Source organism: Lagenorhynchus albirostris, chromosome 5 (assembly GCF_949774975.1).
Source record: "Lagenorhynchus albirostris chromosome 5, mLagAlb1.1, whole genome shotgun sequence".
Classification (NCBI taxonomy): Eukaryota; Metazoa; Chordata; class Mammalia; order Artiodactyla; family Delphinidae; genus Lagenorhynchus; species Lagenorhynchus albirostris.
Window position 1 is genome coordinate 63,373,111 of NC_083099.1, and position 18,394 is coordinate 63,391,504.

Consider the following 18,394-nt stretch of genomic DNA (forward strand, 5'->3'; position numbering starts at 1 on the left):
TATTAAAGCAGGCAGAGTAAAAAGACACATTAAATGCAGAGGAGCAACAAAAAGTGTGAGAGCAGATTTCTCATCAGAAACAAACTGCAGCAATCTCCAAAGAAGATATACAAATGGCCAATAAGCAGATGACAAGATGCTCAACATCATTAATCATTAGGGAAACGCAAGTCAAAATCACAGTGAGATATCATTTCATGCCCACTAGGATGGCTATAATCAAAAAGACAGACAATAACAAATGTTGATTAGGATGCAGAAATATTGGAACTCTCGTACTTTGCTTGTGGGTTATGGTGCAGCCACTGTGGAAAACATTTTGGCAGTTCCTCAAAATATTAAACATAAAGATTCCATATGACTGAGCGATTCTACGCCTAGGTAGCTACTCAAGTGAAACGAAAACATATCTCTGCATAAACACTTGTACACAAATGTTCATAGCAACGTTATTCTTAATAGCTAAAAAGTCAAAACAGTCAAAATGTCCACTAGCTGATAGATAAACAAAATGTGGCATATCTGCGTAATAGAATGCTATTCCTCAATAAAAAAGGTGAACTGTTGACACATGCTACAACATGGATGAACCTCAAAAATACTGTGTTAAGTGAAAGAAGCCATATGGAAAGACCATATACTCTTTGATTATATTTATATGAAATGTCCAGAAAAGGCAGGTTTAGAGAGCCAGATGTGGATTAGTGGGACTGGGACCAGGAGTAGGAATGAGGGTTGACTGAAAATAGGTAAAAGGTATCTCTGTGGAGTGATGGAAATGTTCTAAAACTGGATTTTGGTGATGCTCAAACAACTGTAAATTTACTAAAAATTATTGTATACTTAATGAGTGAATTTTATGGTATGTAAATTATACCTTAATATTGTCATTTAACGAAAGCAGTTGCCTGTTTAAAACAAAAGGAATGTTTATGATATGTAGAAGTAATAGTGTGACGAAAATAGTACATAACAGCAGGGAGTGGGGGGAAGGAAGTATATTATTGTAAGGTTGTTAACATTATACATCAAATAGTACAATATTATGTAAATGTAGACTGACATTAGTTAAAGCTGCATATTGTAACCACTAGAGCAGAAAAAGAAGTATAACTTTATAAGTCACTGGTAGCAACAAAATGGAATGTTAAAAAATATTAAATTCAACAAAGCATAAAAAAAGAACAGGTAATACAAGTAAAAAACAATAAGATAATCGAAACCCAACTATATCAATAATCATAGGAAGTGGAAGTAGTCTAAACATTTCAGTTAAAAGGCAAGGATTGTCAGACTGGATAAAAAAAGCAAGAACCAACTATATGCTGTCTACAAAAAGTTCATATTAAATACAAAGACACAGACAAGTTAAAAGTAAGGGGAAGGAAAAAGACATATCATGCAAACACTAATCATTAGAATGGCTATTTTAATATCAGATAAGTAGATTTCAGAGTAGAGAATATTGTCAGAGATAAAGAGAAATTTCAAATTGATAAAAAAGTGTTAATTTGTCAAGAAGGCATAACAATCTTAAAGGTTTCAGCACCCAATAACAGACCTTCAAAATATATGAAACTAAAACTAACAGATCTAAAAGGAGAAACAGGCAAGTCCACAATTAGAGTTTGGAAATTTCAAAACTCCTTTATCAGTAAGTAATAGAATTAGTAGACAAAACCATCAAGGGTATAGAAGGCAAAAAAATCATTGACCAACTTGACTTAACTGACATTTATAGAATATTCCACCCAACAAAAGCAAATTACAAACTTTTTCAAGTGCACATGGAGCATCCAATAGATTGTATGCTAGGCCGTAAAACAAACTACAGCAAATTGTTGAAGGAATCATCAGGGTAAATCCGGAGAAAACCCAAATATTTGGAAATTAAGTAACACTTTTATAAATAACCTATGAGTCAAAGAAGAAATCTCAAAGGAAATTAGAATATATTTTGAACTAAACGAAAGTGAAAATACAGCATATCAAACAGCTATGGTCTCAAATAGCTCATACCGCTCAATATCAAAAAAACGAACAACCCAATCAAAAAATGGGCAGAAGATCTAAAAAGGCATTTCTCGAAAGAAGACATACAGATGGGCAATAGGCACATGAAAAGATGCTCAACATTGCTAATTATTAGAGAAATGCAAATCAAAACTACAATGAGGTATCACCTCACACCAGTCAGAATGGCCATCGTCAAAACCTCTACAAATAATAAATGCTGGAGAGGGTGTGAAGAAAAAGGAACCTTCCTGCGCTGTTTGTGGGAATGTAAATTGGCACAGCTACAGGATGTAGGTTCCTTAAAAAACTAAAAATAGAATTACCATATGATCCAGTGATCCCACTCCTGGGCATATATCTGGACAAAACTATAATTCAAAAAGATGCATGCACACTAATGTTCATAGAAGCACTATTTATAATATCCAAGACATGGAAGCAACCTAAATGTCCATCGACAGATAAATGGATAAGGAAGATGTGGTATATACATGGAATATTACCCAGCCATAAAAGAATGAAATACTGCAGCAACATGGATGGACCTAGAGATTATCATACTGACTGAAGTAAACCAGAGAAAGGCAGATATCATGATATCACTTGTATGTGGAATCTAAACAAATGATACAAATGAACTTATTTATAAGACAGACTCATAGACATACAAAACAAACTTATGGTTACCAAAGGGGAAAGAGGGGGACGGATAATTAGGAGTTTGGCATTAACATATAAACACTACCATATGTAAAATAGATAACCAACAAGGACCTACTGTATAGCACAAGGAACTATACTCAATATCTTTTAATAATCTATAAGGGAAAGGAATCTGAAAAAGAATATATATATATATGTATAACTGAATCACTTTGCTGTAGACTTGAAACTAACGCAACATTGTAAATCAGCTGTATTTCAGAAAAAAATTGTGGTCTATAATTAAATTAATTTTGAGGGTGTGGGACTTCCCTGGTGGCGCAGTGGTTAAGAATCCTCCTGCCAATGCAGGGGGCACGGGTTCCATCCCTGGTCAGGGAAAATCCCACATGCCATGGAGTAACTAAGCCTGTGTGCCCTAGAGCCCGTGTGCTGCAACCAGTGAAGCCTGTGCGCCTAGAGCCTATACCCCACAACAAGAGAAGCCACTGCAATGAGAAGCCCGTGCGCCGCAACGAAGTGTAGATAGACCCTGTTCGCCGCAAGTAGAGAAAGCCCACGCGCAGCAACGAAGACTCAACACAGCCAAAAATAAAATAAATAAATTAAAAAAAAATTTGAGGGTAATTTATAACGTTAAATACATTAGAAAAAAAGATCTCAAATCAATTATCTAGGGTTCTATCTAAGGAAATAGAGAAGAGCAAATAAACTTGAAGTAGATAAAAGGAAGAAATAATAAAGATGAACATATATCAGTGAAGTAGGAAATGGACAAACAATAGAGAAAATCAAAGAAAATACATTTTGTCCTTTAAAAGATAAATAAAATTGATAAACCTCCAGTGAGACTAATCCAGAGAAAGAGAAGACACAATTACTGATACCAGGAATGAGAGAGGTGCGGTTGCTATGGAGTCTAAAGATATTAAAAAGATAATATGAATAACTTTATGCCAATAAATTAAACAATTTTGGATGAAATGGAAAAATTCTTTGGAAGGCACAAATTACCAAAGCTGACTCAAGAAGTGGAAATCTAAGTGGTTGTACTTGTGTGGCTGTACATTAACTTGATTTCCTAAAAGAAAGTCCAGGCTCAGATAGCTTCACTAGTGAAGTCTATTATATTCAAGGAAAAAAATATCAATTTTACACAAAAATCTTTTTAAAAATAGAGAAAAAGAGAGCACATAATTCTTTTTATGACACCAGCTTACCTCTGATAATAAAACCAACGACATTACAATAAAGAATGCTAGACCAATGACCTCATGAGCAGAGAAGCAAAAATCCTTAAAATAGTAGCAGATAGAAACCAGCAATGTATAAAAAGAGTAATTATGGTCAAATGGTGTTTATCCAAGTCATGCCAGGCTGGTTTAACATTTAAAAGTCAATGTAGGGACTTCCCTGGTGGCACAGTGGTTAAGAATCTGCCTGCCAATGCAGGGGACACGAGTTTGAGCCCTGGTCCGGGAAGATCTCACGTGCCACAGAGCAATTAAGCCCATGTGCCACAACTACTGAGCCTGTGCTCTAGAGCTCGCAAGCCACAACTACTGAGCCCACGTGCCACAACTACTGAAGCCTGTGCGCCTAGAGCCAGTGCTGCAGAATGAGAGAAGCCACCGCAATGAGAAGCCCGCACACTGCAATGAAGAGTAGCCCCCATTCACCACAACTAGAGAAAGCCCGCGCACAGCAACGGAGATCCAATACAGACAAAAATAAATAATTTATTTTTAAAGTGTAATTCACTGATTTAGTTTATTGTAAAAGAAAGGTCATAATACCATCTCAAAAGGTGTAGAAAAGCATTTCACAAAATTCTGTATCCCTGATAAAATTCTTAGCAAACTAGGAATAGAAGGGAACTTCTTCAGCCTGATAATAAAGAGCATCTACAAAAATCCTACCGCTAACGTCATACTTAAAGTGGTACTACCAGAAAACCAAACCAAACAACAGCCAAAAAAACCCTGATTCTGATCTTCTAGAGGAAGTACAGAAGCAGAGGAACATGTTAAAAGATTCCATGGGGATGCCATTAGCAAAATCCAGATAGTAGGAAACTATGGAATAAGTGTGCCAGCGTCTTCAACAAATAAACTTCAAGGAAAATAAAGGACCGTGAGAGACAGAGGCAAACTCTGTAGATTAAAAGAGACTTAAGAGATGCATCAGCCAGCTTCAGTGTGTGGCCCTTATTTGGGTCTTGATTTAAACAAGTGAAATGTAGAAACAAAACAGAAACCTCAATAACATTTGACATTTATGAGAAAATTTGAAATCCAAACACTGATCAGATATTTGACATGGAGGAATGATTGTTAATTTTTGAAAGCCTGTCAATGAAATTGTGTGGTTACGTTAGAAAGGATTTATTTATTGTGCACATTACTGAATTTTTGTAAATGAGATGTTCAAGATCTGAGATTTACTTCAGAATTTTTACTGTGTTATAGGGGAGTCAGTGGGAATATAGATGAAACAAGATTGGTGATGAAGTGATAATTAATGAAGCTGGTTACTGGCTACATTGGGTTCATTATTTTGTTCTCTCTACCTTTGTATATATTTTTAAATTTTCATGATAAAAAGTTAAGAAAAATTACTAGTTATCAGTATTGACCACTTACATATTTTAGGAGATTTATAAATATTAATGTATTTAAGCCTCCCAGAAACTGCATGGTTTTCAAAGATGGAAAAATGTAATTGTCAGAAGTTTGAAACTTGTTTAAACTCTGTCACCTATTGGGTGACAGAGCCAGAATTTGCAACCAGATTTATCAGACAGGAGGTTTCGTTTCTATTTTGCTGGGCTGTGCTGACTTTCATATACTATGCTGCTTTATCTTCCTGTTTCCTCTTGTGTTTTTTGTTGATATTTATTTCAAAGAACTTGGAGGTACCATTTCAATTAGCCCTATTCTTTGCCAGAAGCAGTGACTACCTGTCATCCAGTAGTGGGCAGGTTGCAACAATTTTGCTTCAAATTTAGAAGTTGGCATGTTCTTCCCTTTACGCATTACTCTGAAAAATAAAGAGACCGTATATAAGCAGAGAATTACTTTTTGCACTTTGTCCTTCATGCCACTTCCACTGACAGACTGGCACTTGACTGACATTTTTTTCCCCCACTCACTTATGGGATGAAACCATGTTGTCTCTGTAATCCACATTCTTTAAAACTTGAGACTCCTAATGCATGTAATTTTTACCTTAAAATTTTTTTTTTTTAGGCTTTGGTTGGAGAGAAGGCTTGTTATCAATCCATCAGTAGCTATGGTGGTCAGATCTTTTATTTGGGGACAAAAGTAAGTACTTCCACTCTGTGACTTGGTGTGCATTTGTGTCAGGTTAGTAGGGGCTGAAGGAGGTTGCTGGTAAAGAGGGCAGTGCATTACAGAATGACTACTGATTAGCAGTAATCGAAAACTTTTAGGGGTTAGATGATTTTTAATTAATTTTTTTTAAGATTGCCCCTTTATTTCATTTTAGGTTATTATAAGATGTTGAATATAGTTCTCTGTGCTTTACAACTAATTAATTTATTTCCTCTACTTCTGGACATACTGTATTTTTACTTTTGTTTAGGTTCTGGTTTTCTTTGTTCAGAGGGATACTTTCATAATGTTCCTTCACATTTATGTTTTCATGACCAGGAAGATACCTTATCATTAATATTTGACATGTAATTAAGATGTCCTTTAGCTTAGATCATCTTAGGGTATATTAAAATGCATTGAGACATTTGACTTAGAATAGGAACTTTTTGTATGTCAATTTGTTCCTGTGGGTTTTTTTTTTTAAACTTAACATGGAGGGCTTCCCTGGTGGCACAGTGGTTAAGAATCCACCTGCCGATGCAGGGGACACAGGTTTGAGCCCTGGTGCAGGAAGATCCCACATGCCGCAGAGCAACTAAGCCCAAGCGCCACAACTACTGAGCCTGCGCTCTAGAGCCCGTGAGCCACAGCTACTGAGCCTGCGTTCTAGAGCCTGTGCTCCGCAACAAGAGAAGCCACCACAATGAGAAGCCCACACACCGCAACGAAGAGTATCCCCTGCTCTCCATGACTAGAGAAAGCCCGTGCACAGCAACGAAGACCCAATGCAGCCAAAAATAAATAAATAAATTAAAAAAAAAACTTAGCACGGAGAAACATGTTGGGAGATTGGACTTTCCTTCTTCCTTGTCCGTGGAATTAACTCCCCTTCTTGGACTGTAGACTTACTGACCTTTAAATGTTTGATTTACTCTTTAACGTGGGCCCTTGAAGACCCTTTAGTAAATACTTTTAACTGTAGTATGAAATGTTTTTACTTAAAGAGATGTAAAATGAGATGTAGGACTGAGACAAATGTGTCTCTCAAACAAGTCTGTTAAAGATGATCATTTTAATTTCCATCTCTTTGTTTTCCAGTCTGTTTATGTGATGATGCTGAGGAGCTGGAGAGAGGTGAGTTCAAAGTAATTTTATATGGTAGCACTATTGAATTGAGAGCATCTTAACGTTTTTTGTTCTGACTTTGCAGAAAAAGAGTATTTGGATTTGTGCTTTTTAATTTCAGAAGTGTACATCAAAACCATTGTAACTATCTACTTGATTTGATAAAACTGACTATAACTAATGATAAGGTTTGGCTGCATATATCAGAAAATTCAAAATACCAGTGGTGTAAAAGAACGCTCTCTCATGTAAAGGCAATCTGGAGGTAGGCAGTCTGTGGCGAGTATGGCAACTCCGTGGTCTTTGGCATACTACCCTGTTGTGCCATCCTTGTGTGTGGATTCTAGTCTCAAGGTCACTTCATGTTCCAATATGACTGCTGGAGTTCCAGCTTTTAAATCCACATTCCAGGAAGGAGGAAAGAGAAGAGAAGGCTGGCCCTGGCCTTTTAAGGTGACATCCCAGAAAGGTCCAGATAGCACTTCCACTTATCATTGGCCAGAACTTAGTCACATGGCCCCAAGTGGCTACAAGGGAGTCTTAGAAATGTCCTTTAGCTGGTTTATTGCTGTCTCAAATAAACTTGGGATTTGTTATGAAAGAGGAGGGAGTGAATGGATGTTGTGATAACTAGCTTTTTCTGCTACAGTGACATTCTAGCTGTTTCCTCTTTTCATATTTAGGCCTTGTGGCAGCTTATACTAGCCTATACAGTCACTGTACTGTCCAGTGCTTTAAGAAATTGTTTTTCTTGGACATAAGATATTCACATGGTTATTGGAATAATTTTAGCTACTAAGCAGCAACTTCTGGAAAGATATTAGGTAGAATAGGAATTTTGACTGGTGATTGGTCAGACAAAGGGGTCTGTCTTCTCTCATTTATTCATTTTAGAGGGTGGATCACCTCCTGAAACAAGACTGTCTTACAGAAGCCTTGGCTCTTGCATGGTCTTTCCATGAAGGAAAAGCAAAAGCAGTAGTGGGTAAGTTAACAGAACACCGGTGTAGTAGGTGTTGTTTTTCTGGAGCAGAGAAAATGAATAATACTAATCACTTACAGAACACTTTTGACTTAGTGTTCAAGTATTTTATAAGCAAGATGTTATCAAACCTTACAGACTTTCAGTGAAAAAGGTTAATGACGAATACAGGATATAGAATTTTAAATGTCACTTTTAAAATTCATTTCATAAGGAAAATTTATTATTAGAACAAAAGGGAAGTACATTGATAAGCTATCTGGTCCAATAGATGGGAGGTGTTCCTGTTATGGCATATTATCCAGCATTTTGATACCTAAGGATTGTTATATCTGCTGTTAGCATAGGTTATCAGTAGAAGACCAGGGCAGTTTCACTCCTGAAGATACGGATTAACTTTGTATTTACGCTGGATTTTGCTTCTCTGCAGGATTATCAGGGGATGCCAGTAAGAGAAAGGCTGTTGTTACAGATCGGGTGAGTATTTTAATAGGGTCTTTACTGGGGTACAGTGCAGATTGCCTTTGGTATTTGCTAATAATCTTGGGCGTGATTAGGTAAATGACTACAGTTAAGAAGAGAGTGTATTAAGAAAACAAGTCAGATTGTAATTCCTTGATGTTATCTTGAGTGCTTTTTAAATTCCTTCTTATCACCCTTTCTTTTTTCCCTTGCTCACTCTCATGAAAATTATAGACAGTAAAATAGCCAAAAGACAGCAGACAGTAGGAGGAGTAAAAAACCCAGGGATCTGGGTTATCTTTGAACCTAATTATAGTCCATAGAAAGTTGACATTTGTTGGTCTTTATAAAATGATTAGTAATAATGAGAAATACTATATGTGCAAGTGTTTGTGTTGCCTGAGGGAGCAGAGAGGCCTGATGTTTATTATTATTATTAATTAGTATTAATATGGTTAATGTTAATATTTAACTAGCTTTGTTTTCCTAGTCTAGACTTGCTTGAATTCATTTACTATAGTCATTCCTCCTCCTTTTTATTGTGCAAATGCATTGGTAAAAATTAGATTCCATATTAGTATAAACATTTAGGAAACATATACAGAAGTTGGTCAATCCTGAGACTTATAAGTGATTTTCTCAGTATCTGGTAAAAAAGTATTGGCTGTCTGTGTTCTTTAGGGAAAGACATATGCAGAGGATAACTGAAGAGCTAAACTTAAACTTTTTATTTCCTGAACAATATATATACTAATGAGGTCTGGAACCTGGAGGTATTTATTAGGAAAGATTAGCAAATTGGTACTAACCCTGAGGCTGAAAGAAATTAGGCTGGGGTTAAAAAAAACCTGAGAAATAAAGTCACTAAAATTTTAAATTATATTTTTAATATAATAGCAAAGCCTGATTCTGTATTATTTAAGAAGATCACATATATTAAGTATTGAAAAACTTTAGAGACATACTTTAATTTATATACAAAGCTGTTTTCCTTACAGATGGTGGAAATCCTGTTCCATTATGCAGATCGAGCTCTAAAAAAGTGCCCAGACCAGGGAAAAATCCAAGTGATGGAGCAGCATTTTCAGGTACACCTTTGCAAGTGCTTCTAATAGACATTGCTATGAATAGGTCTAGTACTACTGCTCTGATATTATATGAGAATGGGACTTTCATGTTTTGGTTAAACATTTTTCAGTGTTCAGAGCTTTATTACAGGGTTTGTGGAGCATTCTCAGTGATTGAATTTTGAGGTAACAGGTGTACAGACACATGGGAACAGATGAGTAAAATGTTGTGGGTTGTTAGTGCTTAGGCACTTGGTGCTGCATGGAAGGAAAGAATGTACGTATGAGGGTACATACCTGAGAATTGACACCTTACACCTTGATGATGCCTAACACTTATGTTAACTAGGCTAGTTGGAGAAGAAGTGTACTACCAAGGTTTAAATTTAGTTCTCCTAGGAGCACCTGTGATTTAAGATTAGATACGTTGCCAAAAAAAAATTATGATCTCTTAAATATACTGATGAACGACCTTTAGTTTCTCTTGAAACTCAGTGAAAATGGAAGTCAAGGAATGACTTAAAGACCTGCACAGTGCTTATTATGAGAGTTTCACCATTTGCAGTGATCTCAAAATATATTTGTTGCAAATCTGTGTCTTTCCCATTCTGAGGGCTCCCTCCCCTCCCCCTGCCTCCTCTTTTAACAAACATTTGAGGGTCTGATACGGGGGTCAGCAAACATTTTCTGAGAAGGGCTAGATGGAAAATTTAGGCTTTCTGGGGTATATATGGTCTCTGTCACATATTCCTCTGAGTGATTTTTTATTTGTTTGTTTTTAAACAACCCTTTAAAAATGTAAAAACCATTCTTAGCTGTGAGCCATTCAGAAACAGGCTGTGGGAGGACTTGGCCCATGGGTCAAAGGATGCAGCCTCTGGTCTAACATGTACTAGGCACTGGGCGGTAGTGTGTAAAAGGTAAGTAGTCCTTGCTATCTTAAAGTTGACAATCTAGTCAAAATAACTTTTCTTGTGTACATTAATAGAAATGTTTAAAAGAAATCTAGGGTTTTGGAGTTCTGAGGAGCAGACACAGCTCATATCTTTTTTATATCTCCATTTGCTGCTCTTAACTTTGGAAGACAAGGATAGATGTGGCAATGAACAGTTGGAGGGTATCAAAACAGGATTTGGTTTCCTGAACTGTACTCTTTAATGCTGCAATAGTGGGCTTCTGGCAGAGTAACTTGTACTGCCTTTTGGCTAGAGGCTTATTACATTTGTCAGTAAAGAAGAGAAAGAAGCCTATATAAGATTATGAAAGTAGATAACTTAGGAGAGGAAAACATATGGCAGAAAGAAGGCATTTGGGGACAAAACTGTTTGGGAACAGTACCTTGTATATATATGATTTTGTATATCAATGCAGTATATATAGAAAAGAAAACTTAGTATTTTAACCAGAAGGTATCTGTTACCAAGAGGTGGTAGGATGGTACTCATGTAAGAACTCTGGTCGTTGGAAGATGTACTTTGTTGAAAAGAAACATCCAATAGGGAATGCTAGGAGGGGCTAATGAGGGGTGTGTGTGCGCGTGTGTGCGTGTGTGCGCATGTACACATAAGATGGAAACCACCTTGCTGGGGAAGAATATGGTAGAGCTATAAAAGAAGAAAGGAACAAAAGTGATATTCTGAAGGAGAGATATGAAAGAATCTCAGCATGAGATTGTAAAATTTACTGAGAAACAAACTGTAGTAGTAATGTGTTCTTTAACCATCTAGATATTTGTCAGAAGTTTCATTCTGCTAAAAAGAGTATCTGATAACATTTTTAATTTATTAATCATTTAGTCTCATAGGTGGTAAAGGAAACGATGGTGGGAACCATTATCCTGAATTTACTTTTTCCCAATGATTGGGAAAATAGAAGGGATAGATTATTGATAGGAAAATTATCATTTATTTTAAAGTTTGTAATAATGATGAAAAATAACACTCGTGAATCCTGTGTTTTAGAAAGCAGATATTTTAGGGAAAAAAATATGGGCACAGTCTCATGGTCATAGGCTCCAAAATAATAATAGGTTCACAAAGAACAGGAAATTCTTAAATTCTGATGTAATAACCACAAACAATTCAAAGAGAAAGGAAATGGGGAGGAATGTTGAGAGAAGTATCTGTCTAGAAAACACAGAACAGCTACCAGAGTTGGATAGAGGCTGATAACCAAAGATATTTGCCAAAAGCATCAAGAATCTATACGACTGTCAGAAAAGAGACTGGTCTGGTGCAGATTGTGCCTACCAAAATGCTAAGGGGCACGAAGGAGGGCTTTTGGCAAAGATTCACCGAATACGTATATTATGTGCCAAGTGCTACATGAAGGGCGTGACATTCATTTTTTTTTTAACATCTTTATTGGAGTGTAATTGCTTTACAATGGTGTGTTAGTTTCTGCTGTACAACAAAATGAATCAGTTATATATATACATATGTTCCCATATCTCTTCCCTCTTGCGTCTCCCTCCCTCCCACCCTCCCTATCCCACCCCTCCAGGTGATCACAAAGCACCGACCTGATCTCCCTGTGCTATGCGGCTGCTTCCCACTAGCTATCTACCTTACGTTTGGTAGTGTATATATGTCCATGCCTCTCTCTCGCTTTGTCACAGCTTACCCTTCCCCCTCACCATATCCTCAAGTCCATTCTCTAGTAGGTCTGTGTCTTTATTCCTGTCTTAGCCCTAGGCTCTTTATGACATTTTTTTCCCTTAAATTCCATATATATGTGTTAGCATACGGTATTTGTCTCTCTCTTTCTGACTTACTTCACTCTGTATGACAGACTTTAGGTGTATCCACCTCATTACAAATAGTTCAATTTCGTGTCTTTTTATGGCTGAGTAATATTCCATTGTATATATGTGCCACATCTTCTTTATCCATTCATCTGCTTATGGACACTTAGGTTGTTTCCATCTCCGGGCTATTGTAAACAGAACATTTTGGTACATGACTCTTTTTGAATTATGGTTTTCTCAGGGTATATGCCCAGTAGTGGCATTGCTGGGTCATACGGTAGTTCTATTTGTAGTTTTTTAAGGAACCTCCATACTGTTCTCCATAGTGGCTGTATCAATTTACATTCCCACCAACAGTGCAAGAGGGTTCCCTTTTCTCCACACCCTCTCCAGCATTTATTGTTTCTAGATATTTTGATGATGGCCATTCTGACTGGTGTGAGATGATATCTCATTGTAGTTTTGATTTGCATTTCTCTAATGATTAATGATGTTGAGCATTCTTTCATGCCTTTGTTGCCAGTCCATATATCTTCTTTGGAGAAATGTCTATTTAGGTCTTCTGCCCATTTTTGGATTGGGTTGTTTGTTTTTTTTGTTATTAAGCTGCATGAGCTGCTTGTAAATCTTGGAGATTAATCCTTTGGCAGTTGCTTCATTTGCAAATATTTTCTCCCATTCTGAGGGTTGTCTTTTGGTCTTGTTTATGGTTTCCTTTGCTGTGCAAAAGCTTTGAAGTTTCATTAGGTCCCATTTCTTTATTTTTGTTTTTATTTCCATGTCTCTAGGAGGTGGGTCAAAAAGGATCTTGCTGTGATTTATGTCATACAGTATTCTGCCTATGTTTTCCTCTAAAAGTTTGATAGTTTCTGGCCTTACATTTAGATCTTTAATCCATTTTGAGCTTATTTTTGTGTATGGTGTTAGGGAATGATCTAATCTCATACTTTTACATGTACCTGTCCAGTTTTCCCAACACCACTTATTGAAGAGGCTTTCCTTTCTCCACTGTACATTCCTGCCTCCTTTATCAAAGATAAGGTGACCATATGTGTGTGGGTTTATCTCTGGGCTTTCTATCCTGTTCCATTGATCTATCTTTCTGTTTTTGTGCCAGTACCCTACTGTCTTGATTACTGTAACTTTGTAGTATAGTCTGAAGTCAGGGAGCCTGATTCCTCCAGCTCCGTTTTTCGTTCTCAAGATTGCTTTGGCTATTCGGGGTCTTTTGTGTTTCCATACAAATTGTGAAATTTTTTGTTCTAGTTCTGTGAAAAATGCTAGTGGTAGTTTGATAGGGATTGCATTGAATCTGTAGATTGCTTTGGGTAGTAGAGTCATTTTCACAATGTTGATTCTTCCAATCCAAGAACATGGTATATCTCTCCATCTATTTGTATCATCTTTAATTTCTTTCATCAGTGTCTTATAATTTTCTGCATACAGGTCTTTTGTCTCCTTAGGTAGGTGTATTCCTAGATATTTTATTCTTTTTGTTGCAATGGTAAATGGGAGTGTTTTCGTGATTTCACTTTCTGATTTTTCATCATTAGTGTATAGGAATGCCAGAGATTTCTGTGCATTAATTTTGTATCCTGCTACTTTACCAAATTCATTGATTAGCTCTAACAGTTTTCTACTGGCATTTTTAGGATTCTCTATGTAGAGTATCATGTCATCTGCAAACAGTGACAGCTTTACTTCTTCTTTTCTGGTTTGGATTCCTTTTATTTCCTTTTCTTCTCTGATTGCTGTGGCTAAAACTTCCAAAACTATGTTGAATAAGAGTGGTGAGAGTGGGCAACCTTGTCTTGTTCCTGATCTTAGTGGAAATGCTTTCAGTTTTTCACCATTGAGGACGATGTTGGCTGTGGGCTTGTCATATATGGCCTTTATTATGTTGAGGAAAGTTCCCTCTATGCCTACTTTCTGGAGGGTTTTTACCATAAATGGGTATTGAATTTTGTCGAAAGCTTTCTCTGCATCTATTGAGATGATCATTTGGTTTTTCTCCTTCAGTTTGTTAATATGGTGTATCACGTTGATTGATTTGCGTATATTGAAGAATCCTTGCATTCCTGGAATAAACCCCACTTGATCATGGTGTATGATCCTTTTAATGTGCTGTTGGATTCTGTTTGCTAGTATTTTGTTGAGGATTTTTGCATCTATGTTCATCAGTGATATTGGCCTGTAGTTTTCTTTCTTTGTGACATCCTTGTCTGGTTTTGGTATCAGGGTGATGGAGGCCTCGTAGAATGAGTTTGGGAGTGTTCCTCCCTCTGCTGTATTTTGGAAGAGTTTGAGAAGGATAGGTGTTAGCTCTTCTCTAAATGTTTGATAGAATTCGCCTGTGAAGCCATCTGTTCCTGGGCTTTTGTTTGTTGGAAGATTTTTAATTACAGTTTCAATTTCAGTGCTTGTGATTGGTCTGTTCATATTTTCTATTTCTTCCTGATTCAGTCTCGGCAGGTTGTGCATTTCTAAGAATTTGTCCATTTCTTCCAGGTTGTCCATTTTATTGGCATAGAGTTGCTTGTAGTAATCTCTCATGATCTTTTGTATTTCTGCAGTGTCAGTTGTTACTTCTCCTTTTTTATTTCTAATTCTATTGATTTGAGTCTTCTTCCTTTTTTTCTTGATGAGTCTGGCTAATGGTTTATCAATTTTGTTTATCTTCTCAAAGAACCAGCTTTTAGTTTTATTGATCTTTGCTACCGTTTCCTTCGTTTCTTTTTCATTTATTTCTGATCTGATTTTTATGATTTCTTTCCTTCTGCTAACTTTGGGGTTTTTTTGTTCTTCTTCCTCTTAATTGCTTTAGGTGCAAGCTTAGGTTGTTTATTCGAGATGTTTCCTGTTTCTTAAGGTAGGATTGTATTGCTATAAACTTCCCTCTTTGAACTGCTTTTGCTTCATCCCATAGGTTTTGGGTTTCGTGTCTCCATTGTCATTTGTTTCTAGGTATTTTTTATTTCCTCTTTGATTTCTTCAGTGATCACTTCGTTATTAAGTAGTGTATTGTTTAGCCTCCATGTGTTTGTATTTTTTACAGATCTTTTCCTGTAATTGATATCTAGTCTCATCGCGTTGTGGTCGGAAAGGATACTTGATACAACTTCGATTTTCTTAAACTTACCAAGGCTTGATTTGTGACCCAAGATAAGATCTATCCTGGAGAATGTTCCATGAGCACTTGAGAAAAATGTGTATTCTGTTGTTTTTGGATGGAGTGTCTTATAAATATCAATTAAGTCCATCTTGTTTAATGTATCATTTAAAGCTTGTGTTTCCTTATTTATTTTCATTTTGGATGATCTGTCCATTGGTGAAAGTGGGACGTTAAAGTCCCCTACTATGAATGTGTTACTGTCGATTTCCCCTTTTATGGCTGTTAGTATTTGCCTTATGTATTGAGGTGCTCCTATGTTGGGTGCATAAGTATTTACAATTGTTATATCTTCTTCTTGGATCGATCCCTTGTTCATTATGTAGTGTCCTTCTTTGTCTCTTCTGATAGTCTTTATTTTAACATCTATTTTGTCTGATATGAGAATTGCTACCCCAGCTGTTTTTTGGTTTCCATTTGCATGAAATATCTTTTTCCATCCCCTTACTTTCAGTTTGTATGTGTCTCTAGGTCTGAAGTGGGTCTCTTGTAGACAGCAAATATATGGGTCTTGTTTTTGTATCCATTCAGCCAGTCTGTGTCTTTTGGTGGGAGCATTTAATCCATTTACATTTAAGGTAATTATCAATATGTATGTTCCTATTCCCATTTTCTTAATTGTTTTGGGTTCGTTATTGTAGGTCTTTTCCTTCTCTTGTGTTTCTTGCCTAGAGAAGTTCCTTTAGCAGTTGTTGTAAAACTGGTTTGGTGGTGCTGAACTCTCTCAGCTTTTGCTTGTCTGTAAAGGTTTTAATTTCTCCATCAAATCTCAATGAGATCCTTGCTGGGTAGAGTAATCTTGGTTGCAGGTTGTTCTCTTTCATCATTTTAAATATGTCCTGCCACTCCCTTCTGAATGCAGAGTTTCTGCTGAAAGATCAGCTGTTAACCTTATGGGGATTCCCTTGTGTGTTACTTGTTGTTTTCCCCTTGCTGCTTTTAATATGTTTTCTTTGTATTTAATTTTTGATAGTTGGATTAATATGTTTCTTGGCGTGTTTCTCCTTGGATTTATCCTGTATGAGACTCTCTGTGCTTCCTGGACTTGATTAACTATTTCCTGTCCCATATTAGGGAAGTTTTCAACTATAATCTCTTCAAATATTTTCTCAGTGCCTTTCTTTTTCTCTTCTTCTTCTGGGACCCCTATAATTCGAATGTTGGTGCATTTAATGTTGTCCCAGGGGTCTCTGAGACTGTTCTCAGTTCTTTTCATTAGTTTTTCTTTATTCTGCTCTGCAGTAGTTATTTCCACTATTTTATCTTCCAGGTCACTTATCCGTTCTTCTGCCTCAGTTATTCTGCTATTGATCCCTTCTAGAGAATTTTTAATTTCATTTATTGTATTGTTCATCATTGTTTGTTTGCTCTTTAGTTCTTCTAGGTTCTTGTTAAATGTTTCTTGCATTTTCTCTATTCTATTTCCAAGATTTTGGATCATCTTTCCTATCATTATTCTGAACTCTTTTTCAGGTAGACTGCCTGTTCCCTCTTCATTTGTTAGGTCTGGTGGGTTTTTATCTTGCTCCTTCATCTGCTGTGTGATTTTCTGTCTTCTCATTTTGCTTATCTTACTGTGTTTGGGGTCTCCTTTTCGCAGGCTGCAGGTTTGTAGTTCTCATTGTTTTTGGTGTCTGTCCCCAGTGGCTAGGGTTGGTTCAGTGGGTTGTGTAGGCTTCCTGGTGGAGGGGACTAGTGCCTGTGTTCTGGTGGATGAGGCTGGATCTTGTCTTTCTGGTGGGCAGGTCCTCGTCTGGTGGTGTGTTTTGGGGTGTCTGTGGCCTTATTATGCTTTTAGGCAGCCTCTCTGGTAATGGATGGGGCTGTGTTCCTGTCTTGCTAGTTGTTTGGCATAGGGTGTCCAGCACTGTAGCTTGCTGGTCGTTGAGTGAAGCTGGGTGCTGGTGTTGAGATGGAGATCTCTGGGAGATTTTCACCGTTTGATATTATGTGGAGCTGGGAGGTCTCCTATGGACTAGTGTCCTGAACTTGGCTCTGTCACCTCAGTGGCACAGCCATGATGCCTGGCTGGAGCGCCAAGAGCCTTTCATCCACACGGCTCAGAAAAAAAGGGAGAAAAAATAGAAAGAAAGAAATGGGGGGGGGAGGGAGGAAGGGGATAAAATAAAATAAAGTAAAATAAAATAACGGTATTAAAAGAAAAAGTAAAGAACAATTATTAAGAAAAAAATTTTAAAAAGGAAAAAAAAACCCGGAAGGACAGAACCCTAGGACAAATGGTAAAAGCAAAGCTGTACAGACAAAATCTCACACAGAAGCATACACATACACACTCACAAAAAGAGGAAAAGGGGAAAAAATAATATATCTTGCTCCCAAAGTCCACCTCCTCAATTTGGGATGATTTGTTGTCTATTCATGTATTCCACAGATGCAGGGTACATCAAGTTGATTGTGGAGATTTAATCCACTGCTCCTGAAGCTGCTGGGAGAGATTTCCCTTTCTCTTCTTTGTTCGCACAGCTCCCGGGTTCAGCTTTGGATTTGGACCCGCCTCTGCGTGTAGGTTGCCTGAGGGCGTCTGTTCTTCGCTCAGACAGGACGGGGTTAAAGGAGCCGCTGATTCGGGGGCTCTGGCTCACTCACGCCGAGGGGAGGGAGGGGCACAGAGTGCGGGGTGAGCCTGTGGCGGCAGAGGCCGGCGTGACGTTGCACCAGCCTGAGGCGCGCCATGCGTTTTCCCGGGGAAGTTGTCCCTGGATCCTGGGACCCTGGCAGTGGCGGGCTGCATGGGCTCCCCGGAAGGGGGGTGTGGATAGTGACCTGTGCTCGCACACAGGCTTCTTGGTGGCAGCAGCAGCAGCCTTA

At 37.5% G+C, this 18,394-nt stretch overlaps 1 protein-coding gene across 1 annotated transcript in view; it reads left to right on the top strand.

The window, feature by feature from the left end:
- VPS8 (VPS8 subunit of CORVET complex) overlaps window positions 1-18,394 on the top strand; it is a 300,882-nt gene that overhangs the window by 55,062 nt on the left and 227,426 nt on the right. The window contains exons 16-20 of the mRNA XM_060150214.1: window positions 5,928-6,002; window positions 7,113-7,148; window positions 8,034-8,124; window positions 8,552-8,598; window positions 9,582-9,671. Coding sequence (XP_060006197.1) covers window positions 5,928-6,002; window positions 7,113-7,148; window positions 8,034-8,124; window positions 8,552-8,598; window positions 9,582-9,671 — 339 coding nt within the window. The remainder of the gene's footprint in view (window positions 1-5,927; window positions 6,003-7,112; window positions 7,149-8,033; window positions 8,125-8,551; window positions 8,599-9,581; window positions 9,672-18,394) is intronic.